Source organism: Bombus huntii, chromosome 5 (assembly GCF_024542735.1).
Source record: "Bombus huntii isolate Logan2020A chromosome 5, iyBomHunt1.1, whole genome shotgun sequence".
NCBI lineage: Eukaryota > Metazoa > Arthropoda > Insecta > Hymenoptera > Apidae > Bombus > Bombus huntii.
In genome coordinates, this window is record NC_066242.1 from 16,612,287 (window position 1) to 16,629,794 (window position 17,508).

At 32.4% G+C, this 17,508-nt stretch overlaps 4 protein-coding genes and 1 long non-coding RNA gene across 7 annotated transcripts; 3 read left to right on the top strand and 2 right to left on the bottom strand.

Moving 5' to 3' along the window:
* Positions 1 to 130: 130 nt before the first annotated feature.
* On the top strand, positions 131 to 4,668 carry LOC126866024 (beta-1,3-glucan-binding protein 1-like). The gene is made up of 8 exons (XM_050619070.1): positions 131 to 439; positions 1,679 to 1,906; positions 1,989 to 2,203; positions 2,377 to 2,513; positions 2,591 to 2,757; positions 3,446 to 3,780; positions 4,345 to 4,446; positions 4,520 to 4,668. The coding sequence occupies exons 1-8, from the start codon at positions 295 to 297 to the stop codon at positions 4,619 to 4,621; spliced, it is 1,431 nt and encodes a 476-aa protein (XP_050475027.1). The 5' UTR covers positions 131 to 294; the 3' UTR covers positions 4,622 to 4,668.
* LOC126866063 (uncharacterized) lies at positions 4,629 to 5,340 on the bottom strand. Its single transcript, XM_050619167.1, has 2 exons — positions 5,194 to 5,340; positions 4,629 to 5,102 (listed from the first exon to the last, which is right to left on the bottom strand). Exons 1-2 carry the CDS (start codon positions 5,227 to 5,229, stop codon positions 4,731 to 4,733), a joined length of 408 nt encoding a protein of 135 aa, XP_050475124.1. The 5' UTR covers positions 5,230 to 5,340; the 3' UTR covers positions 4,629 to 4,730.
* Positions 5,341 to 5,476: 136 nt separating this feature from the next.
* On the top strand, positions 5,477 to 6,627 carry LOC126866076 (uncharacterized). Its single transcript, XR_007689768.1, has 2 exons — positions 5,477 to 5,616; positions 6,546 to 6,627. It is a non-coding gene; the product is annotated as an uncharacterized LOC126866076 (long non-coding RNA).
* On the bottom strand, positions 6,203 to 17,378 carry LOC126866011 (calcium-transporting ATPase type 2C member 1). Of its 3 annotated transcripts, XM_050619024.1 has the most exons (17): positions 17,116 to 17,376; positions 15,194 to 15,524; positions 13,086 to 13,301; positions 12,907 to 12,996; positions 12,721 to 12,818; positions 12,073 to 12,331; positions 11,655 to 11,991; positions 11,183 to 11,571; positions 10,937 to 11,093; positions 10,703 to 10,873; positions 10,304 to 10,619; positions 10,042 to 10,227; positions 9,794 to 9,941; positions 9,625 to 9,720; positions 9,406 to 9,547; positions 9,229 to 9,321; positions 6,203 to 6,438 (listed from the first exon to the last, which is right to left on the bottom strand). In XM_050619024.1, the coding sequence occupies exons 2-17, from the start codon at positions 15,302 to 15,304 to the stop codon at positions 6,383 to 6,385; spliced, it is 2,865 nt and encodes a 954-aa protein (XP_050474981.1). In that variant the 5' UTR covers positions 15,305 to 15,524; positions 17,116 to 17,376; the 3' UTR covers positions 6,203 to 6,382. The 3 variants fall into 3 exon arrangements, with proteins under 3 accessions (XP_050474981.1, XP_050474982.1, XP_050474983.1); XM_050619025.1 differs by lacking the exon at positions 6,203 to 6,438 and having other exon boundaries at positions 8,511 to 9,321; positions 13,086 to 13,286; XM_050619026.1 differs by lacking the exons at positions 6,203 to 6,438; positions 9,229 to 9,321; positions 9,406 to 9,547; positions 9,625 to 9,720 and having other exon boundaries at positions 10,025 to 10,227; positions 17,116 to 17,378.
* Positions 6,734 to 8,446, top strand: LOC126866069 (uncharacterized). The gene is made up of 3 exons (XM_050619175.1): positions 6,734 to 7,423; positions 7,779 to 7,891; positions 8,138 to 8,446. The coding sequence occupies exons 1-3, from the start codon at positions 7,406 to 7,408 to the stop codon at positions 8,253 to 8,255; spliced, it is 249 nt and encodes an 82-aa protein (XP_050475132.1). The 5' UTR covers positions 6,734 to 7,405; the 3' UTR covers positions 8,256 to 8,446.
* Positions 17,379 to 17,508: the final 130 nt, after the last annotated feature.

Consider the following 17,508-nt stretch of genomic DNA (forward strand, 5'->3'; position numbering starts at 1 on the left):
AGATTATACGTATGTATTGGCGATCAACGAAATGAATCAAACCAATTATTAATCACTTCTGTAGTTCATGATTTTTACGTTGTTCGATTAACTGAATAGAGTTTTTTAGCGTCAGTCGGAGAATCGCCAATCCGTGAAAGAGTGGAAGATCATTTCCGAGATGGGAAGCTTCATAGAGATAAATATACGTTATGCATATGTATTTATATAAAAACCTGTTTCTAATAAAACGCCACAGCAGCGTTCTACTCCTCAGTATCGCTTGTACCGGCAGTATCATCGAACGTGGTCATCATGAGCGTTCTCGGAACGAAGTGGCTACTTCTTAATGCCATTTTATTGTTTAACGTAGTAATTCAAGAAAATTCAGCACAATATATTCCTCCAGCAGCGAGCGTAGAACCTCTTTATCCAAAAGGATTACGGATGTCTATTCCAGGTGAGTAGGATTCCTTATTTTTGTTGTCTACTATCTATATGTATATTTGCTTGATACCAGTATCTTTGTGCAACTTTTGTGTTCTGTTATTTTTTTTAAATTATGAGAGATGTACCGACTTGTGACCGATTATCTGGCTTAAGTGCTAAGGCATCTTGCTAAAGCATAGAAAAAAAAATACGATGTTCTCTCTTTTTCGTCATTAGTATAATTTTAACATTTTTCAATATGTAGTAACATGGTATATTTACTTACAGGTACATAATTAACACAGGTTAATAATTAACTTAATTAATTAAATTAATTAAATAACATAAGTAATTAAATATACTTACAGATACATAAACTAAATAAATACCAATTAACTAGAAACTTTGGTCATAATTTTTTAATTTTATAATAGAATAAAAATAAAAAAGAGGTAAACAATTTTCTGCTTGGGTTTAAACGTGTCTGAAAATAATCGGCAATAGCCTTGAAAGACGATTTATTGGTCGACTTAGTCGGTGCATCTCTAAAAATTATTCAAATGAAATGGTTGATAGAGATAACCGTCGAAAATGAACAGGAACAAGGAAATATTTTACAGCTTAACGAAAGGAATGTGTTTGTTTAAAGGAAGAGTACGAAAATTGTATACACACGAAAAACACGTATAAAATATCTTGCGATACCCTTTTTGCGTTTGATGTAACAATTCTAAGTGTAATATTTTAATTCGCAAAAGAAATTACTCGTGCATCGAATTGCACAATTCGATAGTTCCAGTGATAATCTTTGATTGATGACTCAGTAGAGAATTTGCATATTTTAATCTGTACATTGCACGCACACTGATACAATAGTGATGCACTTGAAATTTCCTCGTTACGATATATTATACAATAAACAAGATTATGCTTATATAAAAAAAAATATTATCATCGATAATTTTGAATTAAATTACTGCGAGAAAATTTGTATTGTACTCTGAATAGGTTTCTTCAATGATCCATTTTACCACTATAATATACATAACAGGCAAAAATATGTAAATAAGTATGCAAAGTATAGTACTCATTATCATGTAAATTATTGTAGATAAAACAAATCTCTGCGCACGAATCTCTTATTTAACTCTTTAGAGCTATATTTATACATACTTACAAAATTCTACTATTTTAAATTGTATATCGTGAGATTAATGTATCTCTAAAAACACTGACAATTTTTGACGAAGAAAATACTTTTTCTGCTCAGATGAGGATGGTATTAGTTTGGTCGCATTTCACGTAAAATTTAACGACGATTTCTACAGCCTTGAAGCGGGTACTATTGCCATTGACATCATAAAAAAAAGAAATGGCCGTTGGACATATGAAGATAGAAGCACGAGATTAAAACGAGGCGACAAGATTTATTATTGGCTCCATGTCGTTTACGAAGGTCTTGGTTATAATTTACTTAACCAAGAGTACGAAGTCAAAGGTTTGTTGAAAATAAAAGAAATGATTTTGGTACTGTTTCTCTGTAAAACATTGACCGTTCATCTTACTCTTTCTGTCTTTAGAATTTTACAATTACGATGGAACTCCAGTGGACGGAGGTACCGCAGATAACATCACCTGTTCGACACCATCGCAGACTAAAATCTTTGAAGGTAGTTCGATAAATCAGCAGACGAAAGGAAAAACTATCTGTCCAGGACAAACGATCTTCGAAGAAAATTTCGATTTTCTTAATACGAATCTTTGGACGAACCTCGAGCGTTTTTCTGGCATTCCGGTAAATATACTAATCACGTTTGAATTTATAGATAGACTTAAATTATTAAAGAAGATAGTAGAAGACATGTAACATGTATTCTGTCCTCTCTAGAAATAATAAATCTAATATGTTAAGGAATAACATAGATAAAATCGAATTAAGACAGTTAAAAATTTATTGTTTTATTTTAGAATTATGAATTTGTCGTATACATGAAGAATAGCGACAACGTGGAAGTCAAAGATGGTATTTTGCATATTAAACCAACCTTCACCAATGATAAGTTTGGTCCCAACTTCGTTACAAACGGAAATCTGACTTTGACGAGGTAAAATTTTAATTATCACAAAGTCAATCATAATGAAGTCATAATCGTCATGTTAAAAATCTTGAATGTCTCTTTAGCTGTACAGGCGTAGCTAATACCGATGATTGCAAACGGAATGCATTTGCAGCGTACATTTTACCGCCTGTTATATCAGGACGATTAAATACCAAGTCATCGTTCGCTTTCCAGCACGGACGCATTCAAATCCGTGCCAAATTGCCTCGTGGTGACTGGTTATATCCTTGTGAGTTCTATCGTACATTTTGTGGATCTTTATATAGTTATGATATTTCGCGAATTAATTGTTAACTGCCAAATATACCAATTAATAAACAGTAGAGCCTCTTGCATCCGAACTCTCGTTACGTACTATGTACGTAGATATATGTTATTGAATGTGTATATTATTATATGACTTATTTTCACATCTACAAGAAATACTTGCCAAAATACGATATATAGTTTATGAGTGACAAATGTGTCATAAACATATAAAACTTGAGATACATACGGAAAATTGAACAAATAGATATAGACAGTTATAAATATATCTTAACATAGAGACCAGAATGTATTGTAGAAAAAGAGGAATGTATTGTACAAACCGGAAGCTATCATAAGCCGCGAGGTAAGGATTATGTACAAATAAATGATAAATAATTCAATAAAAGACCTCAATGGCTTCTAGCAGCCAGAGAAATATAAAATCCTCAAATATTGAAACAAATTAACAATTTTTTTGATCTCTATTTTGAGAAAAGCGATTTTTTTTCTTTTGTCGAAGATTTCACTATCCGGACAATTTTGTCTCCTTATTAGTACGGATATGGGAGGCTCTGTACTGTACTGTGTGTCACTATTTTAAAAAATTCAATTATCAAGATCGATTATTTAATTTAGTAAATGGTGTATAATTCATTGTTATATTTTAGTACTCACTCTAGAGAACATAAACGAAAGTACACCAAATTCGCCGCTCCATTCTGACATCATAGTGGCTCATTCAAACGGAAATCCATTCCTCAAAACGCGAAGAGGAGACGACATTAGCGGGCACATTCTCGTAGCTGGAGCTCATGCGACGACCATAAACCAACATTCTCCACGTGATAATCGACTCATGCTTCCTAAAAAGACTTCGACGAAATTATGGTCAGATGATTATCATGTGTACGATTTGGAATGGAAAAGCGATCGAATCACGCTCAAGGTTGATGAAGAACAGTATGGCGATCAAGAAGTTCCACCAAGTTTGTTCAATAATCCGGTTAGTACTTTAAACTGCAAATATGTAACTAATTTTACATTTTTTCCCGTGCCTATATCACCATCTTTCTTTATCTGTTCGTCTTGTAATACTGCTAACAATCTAAGATCACAAGGAAGAAATATGAAAAGTCTATTTTTAGTAATTTTCTGATGTTTATACTATTTGGTGGCTGAAAGAAATACATAACTGAAATGTAGAACAACCTTAAAAAATGCAAGACTTGCCAACAAATGCACAATTTTTGTAGAAAAAAGAACAGTAAACTAACTCCTTCACGCGCAAATCTTTCTTTGGTTTAGTAACGCAAGCAATTAAATCTTTTTATAATAAAAAACGGCTAAAATACATACATATTTTAATATAAAATATCGTAGTACCTGGATCTAATTAAATTAGAAAATACTTAGAGTAATATATCGTTACGTGTCACGAGCATGTGCATTAAGTAGTTGAAGGATTGAATTTAAAAATTGTTTTCTTACAGAAGAAGAATATGACTTATGCCTTTTCTATAATCTTTAATTCTAAATAGTTCATTTAACATTTTCCACGTTTTAACAGGCTTATATAAACATCGGTCTAGCCGTAGGAGGTCACTTGGTCTTCCCAGACGGCTGCATCAGCAGCGAGTACGCAAAGCCCTGGAGAGACGTCGAATCGAAGGTACATCTACTTAAAAAATTCGACTTCCATTACCACAAACAGGACATTTAAAACACAATATCATTGATTTCAGGCACTCCTCAATTTCTATACAGCAGCAAACAAATGGCAAGCAACCTGGAGGAACAGTGACACCGGTCTTCATATAGACTACATTAAAATCCTGGCTGTCTGATTCCATTTTTCACTTTGATTGAGAAACACATTTAATCACTCCTTTCTATTTTCTATCGCTTTCGTATTCCTTCATATAAATCCATATAAATTGATAAAATACACAGCAATTAGAAGGGAAGCGGAGGAGGTACCAACACGGAAGCAGGCAACGGTTCTTGATAAGGCACGTCATCCGGATGGAAACCAGAACCAAGCAATTCAATCAGTCGTTGTCCTCGATAGCCATAGCGTCTCTGATAATCAAACGAGGCACGAGGTCCATCCTCTGGTCTGAATTCAAACATCATCTTCTTCCTAGTGTCCGGAGAAGCTACCAGTCTCAGAAAACCATCCACACCGTTTCTTGGCCATTCCCAAAATCTTCCACTAGACCATAGCGAACGAATCGTGGCCATCCATCTCGAGGGAGACAAGCCAAACGGAAGTGTCCTAGCGACTCGAGTTGAAACAGTTCCATCGCACTGGACTACTATGCACAGCTGTACATGCAATAAAACAATCATGAAACGATTTTCTGATAAGTTTTTAGTGTAGATCACGATCGATATATCCGAGCGTAGATCCACTTACCGCGCAGATTAATATTAACGCGTGGCTCGCGCGCATTTTCTTTTATCGAACCTCCAGGTAGGAAGACAGGGAAAGCAATATCCCATCATTCATGGTGCCCACTCACCTTTATGTCTTTCGAGTGGGTGAAAATTTCGTGCATAGAATACATTATGATTTTTTCGTGATAGAATTGTCAATCGTCGAAGCGTTGCTCTTCAAACGATTCGCGCCTCCTTCCTCGACATCGGTTTTCTTTACTTTCACTGATTCCATTGCGCCAGACTGCCACGATATACCAACTGATTTCTTTTCCACTGTGTCCTTCTGAGCAGAGTTAGTTGGTATTCCGCACTCATTCCGATATCATCAATCAGGCTGTCGTCAACGTGATCCTACGTGACCACCTCGAAGAGGAACAACATGGATTTCCCCCGTAGTTTGGTAGTTACAATTTACTACACAATTGCAAACAGCGATTTTTCGATCGTTTTTGTAGTTCCTTCTCTGAAGTGGTTTTGGAGCTAGTAATCAGTTAGAATGAATAGTAGAGATGTAAAACTTGTGTTTTGTGGTTATTTATAAGGGAAGAAATAAGAGAAATTGTTGGAATTATTTTATATTTGAACGCATGCTTGAACTTAATAAGAGGGATAAGTTACATTCGTGCATGACGTGTTTCAAAATTAAGTCGTATAATCGTTACAAGTGAATTCGCAGAATAATAAGTTTCGTAATAGCTTGAAAAAGATGACACATTTGTATAAATAGATTAAATTTACTAATATCGTCGTTCGTTGCTAATCTTCTTTCTAATTTTTTGTAAGCACAAAAGAAATATGTATAAAACATTGAGAAATTAAATAAATATAACGTAATAGGATACATAGAAGAAAATATAAAATTATAGCTCAAAGATTAATGATATACGAAAATAAAAACTGTGAATTTTACATTTACATAACAATTTAGTATAAAGCATTCTTATACTGATTGAACATGCTCAAATAAAGAATAATAATTTACAAAATAATCATGCAAGAATACGCGTTTATTACATACTATTCTATGCATATAGAACTAGGATTAAATTACATCGATAAATTTTTGGACATTTTAGACAATTTCGATTTTTCTTGTCTTGCTGCTTAACGCTGATAGAATCGTATCGGTCGCCGAAGGCATCAGCATTTTCTCATTTATTCACGATCTAATTCAGTATAACGTAGCGGGGATACCGCTCATCCACGAGGCAAGTATAATATTCTGTGAAACAGAAAATCAAGGTTAAAATAAAAGTTCTGAGAAAATCTAGTTAAGAATGGTACGATTACTTGCATTAAGTGAATAATCATATATTAATCGTTGCGCAGCAAACACAATGGCACTTTGATCCAGAAGATGGGAAACAGAGAAGAATCAGATACGAGAAGGAAAATGGTCGTCATGGAGAGATCGCAATAGCAAAGATCGGTATGGGAGTCGGAATCCAGGAGCCATTAATAAGATCTGCGTAAAAACTAATAGGAAATCGCTAATCTGCAAAAAGAAATATATCAAAAATGAATGAAAACTATCTTATAAGTAAAATTGATTACGCTAATTGTAGTAAAAAATCAAGTGTATTTTAGTAAAACAAAAATAAACATTTTTCTTTCAAGTATTTAAATTGGATAAATAGTATTCTATTTTGTATGTAATATTTTTAAATATATTATACTTTATACTTAAATACAATCCTTCTTCGTCTTCCTTTTTATTTAAAAAAATATATTCTGCTTTAAAAGTATGTATATTTATTTAGACTTCAAAGTCATGCTTTTTTCAAGGAATTTCGTCAATTGTCAATTGTATAATCGACTTTCGACGAATTCCAAATAACAGTAGTGCGTAAAAATTCAATTCGTCGCAATCTTAGCAGGTGCGCGTATGTAAAATGTACGACTTTCACTTCATACAAAGAAAAGGCGAAGTGGGGACGGAATGAAGCACAGTAACGGACTTCGGAATAAGGCAAACTAAAAGTAGAATCAGAAAAACGGAAACAGACCGATCGTACGGGCCGTAGTATCGTCTTCCTCTCGTTCTTTCTCAATTAAAATAATCTACATTATTTGTATTTCGATGAAAAACGATACATCGGAATAGAGACACTCGCATATCTGGTGTTACACTTTGTGACGAATTTGCTTTTCGTTCTGCAAATTGAAAGTATTACCCTGCGGTCACCGAAATGGCAAGACACGCTCCCGTAAGTAAACTAACTAAAAATCGAACGAAATAAAACTTCAAAATAAAAATAAAGATAAATGTGCAAGTAGAGAAACATACGTAAATAGAATTATGCTTGTGTAAACATTTACAGTAAATTAAAAAGGATTCAAGGAATATGTAATCTTTGGCTAAAGTAGGTCTAAAGTAGGTACTTCTTGACCTGTTTACGGTGCACGTGCCACATAAAACGATGCTCATTTCTTTTTCTTTTTCGTACTATTTATTATGAAACATTTAATAGATTCATCTAAGATATATGTATACGATAAATGTAGGATACCTTTTCGCATATTTTTGTTTCAACACGCTAATACGAACTGACATACTTTCAGTGGACGACCATGATCTTTGCGACAATAATCGTTGCCTGTTTACTTGGATTAATCGTTGAAACCGCGGCGACGATAGCTCAACCAAAGGCACCTAATTTCCAGTATTTTGAACGGTAAGAGATTAAAGAAACATACAAAGAGGATAGATTAAACATATTGAAAGGAGGTAAACAATGGTTCGCTGTTACACAGTTGTAAAAAGGATTACAATGATCTCATGCTAAATTACAATTTGTAATATTACATACATATTATTAAGGAAATAATCGTCTAAAGGTATAAAATACATATGCATCGATTTTTGTTTAAAAATAAATGCAATCACAAGATTTTATTAATTATTAACTGATTATTTATAGGCCTAAATATCGCTACCCATACTATGATGAAAATGGCAGGGGAAAATTACTCTATGGGTATGGAGGACCAGATCTGTATCAATACAAAACTTTCAGCGCCCTTGAGGGAATTCATTAAGATAAAGAATATTAAATTACGCTATTAAGACATCTAGTTAATAATCATTCTATGAGTTGTGATTATTATCATATAGGGTGATCGTTTGTGAAATGACATATAGTACATACACGATTTTGCTTCGGATTACAAGAAAACGATTATATATATTCTATGTTGCACAATAATAACATACAATATGTAACTTTCAATACTTTGCATTATATCCTTACATCTTTTCTTGTTATCAGAAACACATCGAGTCACGCTATGGAATTAAGGAACATTACAAGATCATTTATTCTCCCAATCATAACCAATTGTATTTTTAAATGCAATCAATCGATATGCTTAATTACGTTGTAAACATGTAAACATTATGTTTCTTCGCCGCGGGTTATGAATCTTTTTGTTCGACAATACGAGTTCGCGAAAGTAGAAACGAGTCTATGTATTTATCTCAAAAGACAAATTACTTCGTTAGTCAGATGAATGAAAAAATGTGTTAGACATTAGAATATTATGATAAATCGATGCAGAAATTACTACAAATACAATTACGAGTAATACCATTAAAATTGATCGTCTATGAAAAATTTGTGGAATGTGCATAGCATTTCTAGAGCCTATGAAGTGTCCAATATAATCACCGTGAAGACGAAAAACGGTTAGATTCTAGCGCCTAGAAATCGGGTATCGTACATCAGAAAGACAGAAAAATTTGCAAAGGTTAAAAAACGCAGTCATTTTAAATCTTAGTTAAACGCGTTTAGTTAGACGCAGAAAATGTTCGTTCCGTGACAAGTGCACATACAAGTTTACAAATGTGCAAGCATAGTCGAGTGTATAGCGAGATATTATTGATAAACGAATGACTACTACCCGTACGATGTGTATTGGGTATTTTATTCCAAATGATCCTTGTCCGCCTTATCTTCGGCAGACTGTAACTGTCATACAAAATCCATTTCGGATTTATTATAATATCGTGTACCTGCTCGTAGGTTATACAGCTGCCTTTCTATTAATTTCTTTATCTCGCTAATTATGAAAACGCTTGACGTGATTCCGACAAGAACCAAGATATCTGTTGAAAACAGAAACAAACATTTCCTTCAAAAGTTCAAAAATAAAAATGAAATATTATAAAAGCTTCGTTTAAAATACGCACCTACTGCCGAAAGAGCTTCGGTTTGGAAAACTCGTTGTAACGGTGGAAAGTAGATCACTAGCATCTGTCCTATTACTGATAATGTTACGGCTACCAGGAACATTTTGTTACTAAATAAACCAATAGTAAATATTGATTTGGTCTGAAATGTTTATGACATGTTTAATTCATGGAAAATATATATTACAATGTTAAACAATTTCATTATTTTTTTTTTACCTGTGATCTACAGCTTAGAGCATTAAACATATCGAAGAAAACGAAACATGTAAATGTCATGGTTGTATCCCTTGCAGTGTTACCATCAGTCGTCATCTAATAAAAACAAGACACGAGAAAAGTTATAAAGTTTATAAAACACGAATGTTCTTTACAATAAATTTCGTACCTCGTTATTATAAACCCACAAAGTACCAATAATAATAATAGTAGCCGATAACAATACATTAATAATAAGCTGTCGAGTGATCATCGGTTCTTTTGTGTTGCGTGGTTTTTGTTTTAAGACATCCTTATCAACTGGTTCAACGCCAAGACTATAACAAGTAATTAAATATATAAATATGATAATGTATCTAGAACCATCTAATGTATCATAGAGAACTCTTTTGATTTCTACCTCTCTCTTTTGATTACCTTTGAGCAGGTGGTCCATCCATAATAATATTAATCCATAGAATTTGCATTGCATTTAACGGATTTGGTATACCCATCAAAGTAGCAAGTGCAATTAAAGATAGAGCAGCTATGCTAGTACTTAATTGAAATCTTACAAAATTTCGTATATTATGAAAAATTCCTTTTCCTTCCTCAATTGCAGCACTAAAAGATATATACAATTAAAGTAAAGTGAATGTAAAAAATGTTGAGAATTATTAAAGAAGAAACTAATATGTACATAATAGTTTCAAAATCGTCATCCACCAAAATCATGTCCGCAGCTTCTTTACAAACATCAGTACCATTTTTACCCATGGCTATGCCTATATCTGCTTTTTTCAAAGCAACTCCATCATTCACACCATCTCCTGTCATGCCCACTATATTTCCTTCCCTCTGCAAAGCTTTTACGATACACAATTTGTGTTTAGGCGTAACCCGATAAAATACACTAACGCTATTGATACATTGCTCTAGCTGGTGTTCGGACATTAAATCAATCTCATCTCCAGAGATTAGCCGCGAATGAAGTACATCTAACCCAATCATACTTGCTAAAATAAAAAAATATGTTACAATGCATTATTCTTGCAATATCTTTACAAACTATAAAAAATTCAATAAATCTATGTTGTACCTATTGCGGATGCAGTTTCTTTGGCATCGCCAGTAACCATTTTTACCTTAACGCCACTATTTATAAGAGTCGTTATAGATTCACGAACGTGTGGTCGTGGAGGATCACATATACCAACGAGACCAACATACATTAGATCTTGCAACGATGTACCACGTGCCAATCCAATTACTGTAAATATATTAAAAAGTATTAAGTAAAAAAATTGAAATTGTTATCGTCATTAAAACGTACCTCTTAATCCTTGTTGCCCAATATCATAAGCTTCTGTTAAAAATTCTTCATCTTTCTTTTGATTCAAAGAATGTACTTGACCATTCATAGAGTACTTGGTACATAACGGTAAAATCTTATCCAAAGCACCTTTTACAAAATATATTTCTTGCTTATTCTGTAACATATATTTACAAAAATATAATAAAAATATTTAATATAAATGGTATTAATAATTAAAGAATTATTTAACAAATTGTTATTTACCTCTCCGTATTTGGGAGTACATTTTACAGCCATCATTTTCTGTTCGGATGAAAATGGATATTCTTGTAATCGTAGATATCTATCAGCAACTCCGTACATTCCGTATTTCATTGCCACCGCTATCAACGCACCTTCCGTTGGTTGACCAAGTAAAGTATCATTTTGCAGTATAGCATTGTTGCAAACACATCCTACTTCCAACATGTTGCTAATGGCGGTACGTGCAAGATCCATGTTGTCACATTTTCGAATTCGTACTTCTCCTTTATCATTATAACCAGCTCCAGTAACATCAGCTATGTATCCTTCCGATGTCATCAGAATGGTTACAGTCATTTCATTCTTCGTAATAGTACCAGTTTTATCAGAACATATCACGTTTACACAACCTACGCATTTGACGACATACTATCTATATATCTTTGTCTAGCTTTGATAAATGATTATGAAACTCTGTTGCACATATATTTACCCAATGTTTCCACTGTTGGTAATTTCTTCACAATGGCTTTTCTTTTAGCCATCCTCATAACACCCAATGCTAAGGTCACAGTTACAACAATAGGCAAACCTTCTGGTATAGCTGCTACTGCTAAACTCACACTGATGGTAAACATTTCAAGTATAGCTTTGCCTTGGATCCAGCCAAGAAGCATAATAATACCAATAATGCAGAATGAGTAAAAGGATAATTGAGTACCCAAAATATCCATACTCCTTTGAAGTGGTGTTTTTGGAGCTTCTTCGGCCTGCATCATTGAGAAAACTTCTCCAAATTCACTTTTTTCTCCTGTATTCACTACTATACCCTATAGAATATTTTTTATACATTTAAATTAATTTTACATAATTGCTACATTATGAACCCATTGAAATTTAATAGAACTTACTTTTCCATTGCCACAACGCACTAATGTACCCATAAACGCAATATTTCTCTTTGTTGTTAATCCATTAGTTTTAAGTAATGGAGCTGTTGATTTTTGTGCTGGTTCAGTTTCTCCAGTAAAACTACTCTCATCAATTGCTAAATCTATTGCTTCAAATATCCTGATATCTGCAGGTACTCTATCACCAATATTTAAGTAAACTACATCACCAGGAACTAAATTGCGAGCAAGAAATGTTTCTACGCAGCCTTCTCTTAAGCTGTAAAAAAATATTCAAAGAATTATTTTGATATCAAAATTTTCTAACACCTTTTAAAACATTGTTGTATATTATAAAATTAAATTAAAAAGTTTAACTTCCATTCTCAACCTAGAACTGTGTATCTTTAAAATTGGACATTCTAAATAAAGGGGAGGGAATTTCACCTTATTAATCTATTGATTGGAATTGGATACTATATCTTCTGTTTTAAGAAAGCAAAGTAATACTCCATACAAAGGGTTAATATATCCTCCAAAGACCATATTTCTAGAGGAAATGTTAATTTAAATAAATGTTATCAACAATTTTTATCTTTACTATACTTAATATAATTTTACATAATTTTCATTGGACAAATATTTGATAAATATTACAAATTTTCTTACCAGTGACAAGTTGGTGGCACCAGTTTATTTAATTCTTCTAAGGATTTTTCAGAACGATATTCTTGTACAAAAGCAACTGTCACTACTATTATGATAGCCTAAGAAGAGATATACTTTATTAGTGTAAATGTTAATTAAAATGTAATTAGAGAAATATCACGCTGACAGGAACTATGATAAACTTACCACTGTAATACTGACTGCATCATCAAATTGCCTCATACATACACTGACGAAGGCAGAACCAAGAAGTAACAGAATTAGAGGATTTTTAAACTGCAAAAAGAAAAGGATATAATAAATTTTATATTTTATTATTCATATTAATTTAAAATTAAATAATACACTGAAAACCATTCAAGTACCTGTTCAAGATACTTTTTCCATGTTGGTTCCTCTTCTTTAACACTGAATTCATTGAAGCCAACTAATTGTCTTCGATGATCAGCCTCCTGCCACCAAAGACCTGTTCTTATGTCAACATGTAATCTAGCTGCTACTTCCTCAGCACCAAGGCTGGCTGCTTCAGCTGTTGTTAACCACATTTCTGATGTTTGATCTTTCCCCTTAAAAAATGAAAACTAAATGTTTTCTATTCAATATTTTTCAAATGTTCGCCCAAATTTAACAGACATGAAAACGATTTTCTAACCTTTATCACGAACTTTTGTTCATTTTAAAGTAATAGATAACAAATTTAATAAAACTAAACACATTGTCTTTTTGACAAAAATATTTATCTTTTTTACTATCAAAACACTTGCTACTCCGAGATATACATTGCCGATATTGATGACGCATTGTTAAACCCATTAAGGTTTTTCCACATTTTACAGTATACATCAAAAGAACTATAAACAGAAATAATATTTTGTTGATAAATATATGCACATAATGAAGTTGTAACTGCATTTAATTTATTTGTACTTAAAAAATGTAAAATAAAATCATCAGTGTCAAACCGACGTTTAGTAAGGTGACACGTGTACCTTGCATTCTGTTTGTATTATAGGGCGTATCAATCTAACACAGAAATGGGTGCAATATATTTGCAAAAATAACAAAACATTTATACAATAAGCATATTTTACGATAAATTTTTTTAAAAATAATGTTATCTTGTAAGGTAAAGACATTGAAATATGATTAACCACAATTTCTAACCTTGAAAAATTCACGAAACTATTGACGAATATTATTACATATTATTATTACTTTACTTCAAATATGATCTAAGGATATTAGTAAAAAATGAATGACTCTATCAAGTATTACGAATTTACTGAATATTACAGATGGTTGTACTCAATATATGTAATTTTTATAAATGTTTTATCTATTATGTATAGATATAATAATAACCTCTTTACGATAACTAATTAATATATATACCTATTATATGTATTTTCCATTATCGTATTTGAAAGTATTGTACTACGCAGTTTAAGCCTGAAATAACGTTCCAATACTTTCGACTGTAAGAACTGATTCCTAAATTACGGAAGGGGGAATTACTTTTCCAGGAACTAACATTTATATAACATATAATTATATCTATAATTTATACGTATTTATTTCGAATATTCAATTTACAAAGTAACAGGAGAAACAGAATTTTAATTGTTGGCTGTAAAAAATTTCCATGCAACATCAACTTTAAAATATTGTACAAATTGTAAATATTCGATTTTCCATTCCAGTAATTATCGATCCGTTTTTCATAGAATGCGCAAGGCCACATTGCTACACTTATTACCTTAGGTCAACATATTCAGAATATTTGCTGCCTACACTATCATTGCAAACATTTCAAAATGCTGCTTTATGCCTGTGTTTTAACGTTAGAAAATTACCATTCACAATCAATACCATCTGTTCTATATTAATAGTTAGGTAATTCTCATTATCTTCAATGTGTTAGATAATCCATCCAAGAAAAAATGTATAGATACGTTATAGATACTATTGTTTTCAATGAACTTTTTTAACAAACATAAAAATGACATATCTCAACAACGAAATGAGAAAAAGATTACTCGTAGATGAAATCAGGTAACAATAGGAGCTCCAGAAGGTGCTGTTGGCAGGCTAAATATTCGATCGATAGCGAAACATTTGAAGACATAATGGTTGCAATGAACTTTTCATGTTAACGTATTCTAAACAATTTTTCATTTCACACTCTAAGTTTACAATTCATTTTAATTCTTTCTTATGCTTTTAATAATAAAATATAAAGAATGTCACTCAGAATTGTTCCTTTTTTAATAAGGAAGAGCTATGATATTGAAGACTAAACCTTGTTTATTACAAAATAAAACAGCGCACATATGCCGTATAGTATAATTAAAGGAAAAGATATATTATAAAGAATAATTGATATTAAATAGATAAATAGAAAACTGCATGGGATGGTTTAACAATGCTGTAAATTCGATAATGCGATATTATTATAATCTAGGATAATCCTTACCTCTTTCACCGGTACATTTTCGTTGCGTTCCTTGTCAGTAGCTGCGGCGGCAGCATCAAGTTCATTATCTTCGAAAAGTTTTTCGTATTTCTTACTCGCTGTGTCTTTCATCTCTTCTAAGCCACGTTCTATTTTTCTTTTTTGTTTCCTAGCTCGTTAATTATCGACGATATATGCCACGACGATTTTGTACGCCGCTGATTTTAAAGTCAAAATTCTTATTGGAGATAGGATTTCGCAATATCTCTTTAACAATATACGTTACTATCCGTCAGTCCGGTTTTACAGTTTCGAAAAAAGGAAACACACAGCTCATGGTCCGAATGAATTCCTGTCAAAACGTGTTGGCATTGAATATATACCGAATATTACGTATGTACTCATGTATTACATATCATTGATTTCTACTAGAAGTTAGTAGAAGAGTGGTACCAAAATGATCGATATCTAAAATTGAATCATAAGATATGTAAAATTACAAAATTGGCTTGAAACAAGAACTTTGAAATAAAAGATTATTAATTATTGAATCATTTGATAACAAAAGATTTTCCGTGAATTTTATGGGTTCTTAATAAAATATTGTTCCTGTATATGCTTTACTATTAAAGAAAGAATTAAGACAGCTTTTTGAACTATGACACTAAATGATATAATTTTATTAAATAAAGTTACGAAATAATTTTACCTAATCATAGAAAATAATTTATTTTTTAAATTAATTTTTGCAAATATTTCGATTGACGACTTTTTAAATGTGTCACTCTTCTAGCACACCGTCGATATAGTATTTATATTATAGTTGTATGTGTATGTGTGAGGAAATTAAATATCTGCTGGTTCCCAGTCACGCGAAGGTCAAACGAATGCATTTCTGAAGATCCTTGGTAATTTAATTATTGTCAAATAACCAACGGCAAAAAAGACGATAATAATTTTAGTAGATTCATTGGAACGTACAAGTTGGCACGCTTGCTAGAAGATTCGAAGAATTTCGACACCTGACAGTGGGTAGAACGATATTGTATGCAGTAGAGATGGATGAATATTGTTCTCTTTAAATGATCTTGCGACACTTATTGTTTACGATATCTATAAATATTTAACTTGATAGATCATATAATAGAAATTAAATACTTGTTTCTAATAAACAATCGACATGTAACGTATCGATTATTTTAAGAACATATTTTTCCGTCAAGTTTAATGGAATCTGGAAAGAACCGGCAAAGACACTTAACCGGATAATGCTTACGACTGCTACTAACCTACTTTTAAATTAAACAAAAGAGCTTCATCGATTTCCTAAAGAAGCATGTACAGATAGTAAATATCCCGAAGATTACCTTAAATGAAATAATTATTCGTCTAGTTTAATCGGGATTGCAAAATACTTTGACTTAAATTTAAATGATGTTCATTGAAACTAATAGTATTACATACATATGTATACTACTACATTACATTACAGTCAAAGTAGTCTGTTACTTTATATGGAAAAACGACATTTTAATTTCGATGGAAGATATACCAATGTACCTATAACGAATTCTTTACACGTGTTATCACAAAAGGAAAAAGACAAGGAATATCAAAGAAAAACTTCCTATTTAATAAACGATAATAAAAATCAGATAAAAAGTGAACCATATATTATATACGATTGTTGTCTGTTATTGAGATAAATAGTTAATTAATCGAAAACACAATTATTGTATTGTTTAGTATCAGCGATGTAATGCACTCGAGCAATTTATAATCAAACACGGACATACAACTACGCGGTACTTATTGCTCCAAATCAATAATGGAGATTTTTTCGGTAAATGCATATAAAACCTACACCAATCTCTACGTTTTCCAAAATATGAATAAGGAAGTGAACGCACACTTGTACAGAATCTCTGAGAAAAATATCCTACCCGCAAGGATCGCGAAACCCTTTTAATATCCGAGGCACGTCGAAGGATCTAGTCTCGATGTGCTGGTAAGTAAAACACGCACAATAAAATTGCTCACAAATCGCTAATTCCGTGTGATTTATATTGCTTTCGTGGCTTCGTCTCGACGAGAATTAATTAAGCGGCCTTGTCTTCGACGAGAAATTCTACGTATACACTCATACAATAAAAAAACACTGCGAATACGATGTTCGGTTAACGTATGACTGCCGAAGACCGAGTGACAAGTAGCTGACGATGTAGCGAGCAGCGCCGCTTATACCCTGCTAGTTGGGCTGAGAAAGCAGCTATATGGATGTGAATGTGTGTCGTGCATATATATAGCACGGCCTGCTGTGTGGTAGAAGTAGAGCA

What these genes read in the sequence shown, in the direction of transcription:
- LOC126866011 (XM_050619024.1), bottom strand. Translation starts at nt 15,304, where the DNA reads ATGAAAGACACAGCGAGTAAGAAATACGAAAAACTTTTCGAAGATAAT. An exon ending in GTGCCACCAACTTGTCACTG is followed by an intron (nt 12,332 to 12,720) that starts GTAAGAAAATTT and finishes ATTTTTTTACAG; the next exon opens with CTTAAGAGAAGGCTGCGTAG. An exon ending in ACCAACAGTGGAAACATTGG is followed by an intron (nt 11,572 to 11,654) that starts GTAAATATATGT and finishes TCAAATGCGTAG; the next exon opens with GTTGTGTAAACGTGATATGT.
- LOC126866024 (XM_050619070.1), top strand. Translation starts at nt 295, where the DNA reads ATGAGCGTTCTCGGAACGAAGTGGCTACTTCTTAATGCCATTTTATTG. An exon ending in AGCGTTTTTCTGGCATTCCG is followed by an intron (nt 2,204 to 2,376) that starts GTAAATATACTA and finishes GTTTTATTTTAG; the next exon opens with AATTATGAATTTGTCGTATA. An exon ending in TGGTGACTGGTTATATCCTT is followed by an intron (nt 2,758 to 3,445) that starts GTGAGTTCTATC and finishes GTTATATTTTAG; the next exon opens with TACTCACTCTAGAGAACATA.
- LOC126866063 (XM_050619167.1), bottom strand. Translation starts at nt 5,229, where the DNA reads ATGCGCGCGAGCCACGCGTTAATATTAATCTGCGCG. An exon ending in CGTTAATATTAATCTGCGCG is followed by an intron (nt 5,103 to 5,193) that starts GTAAGTGGATCT and finishes TTGCATGTACAG; the next exon opens with CTGTGCATAGTAGTCCAGTG.
- LOC126866069 (XM_050619175.1), top strand. An exon ending in AATTTCCAGTATTTTGAACG is followed by an intron (nt 7,892 to 8,137) that starts GTAAGAGATTAA and finishes GATTATTTATAG; the next exon opens with GCCTAAATATCGCTACCCAT.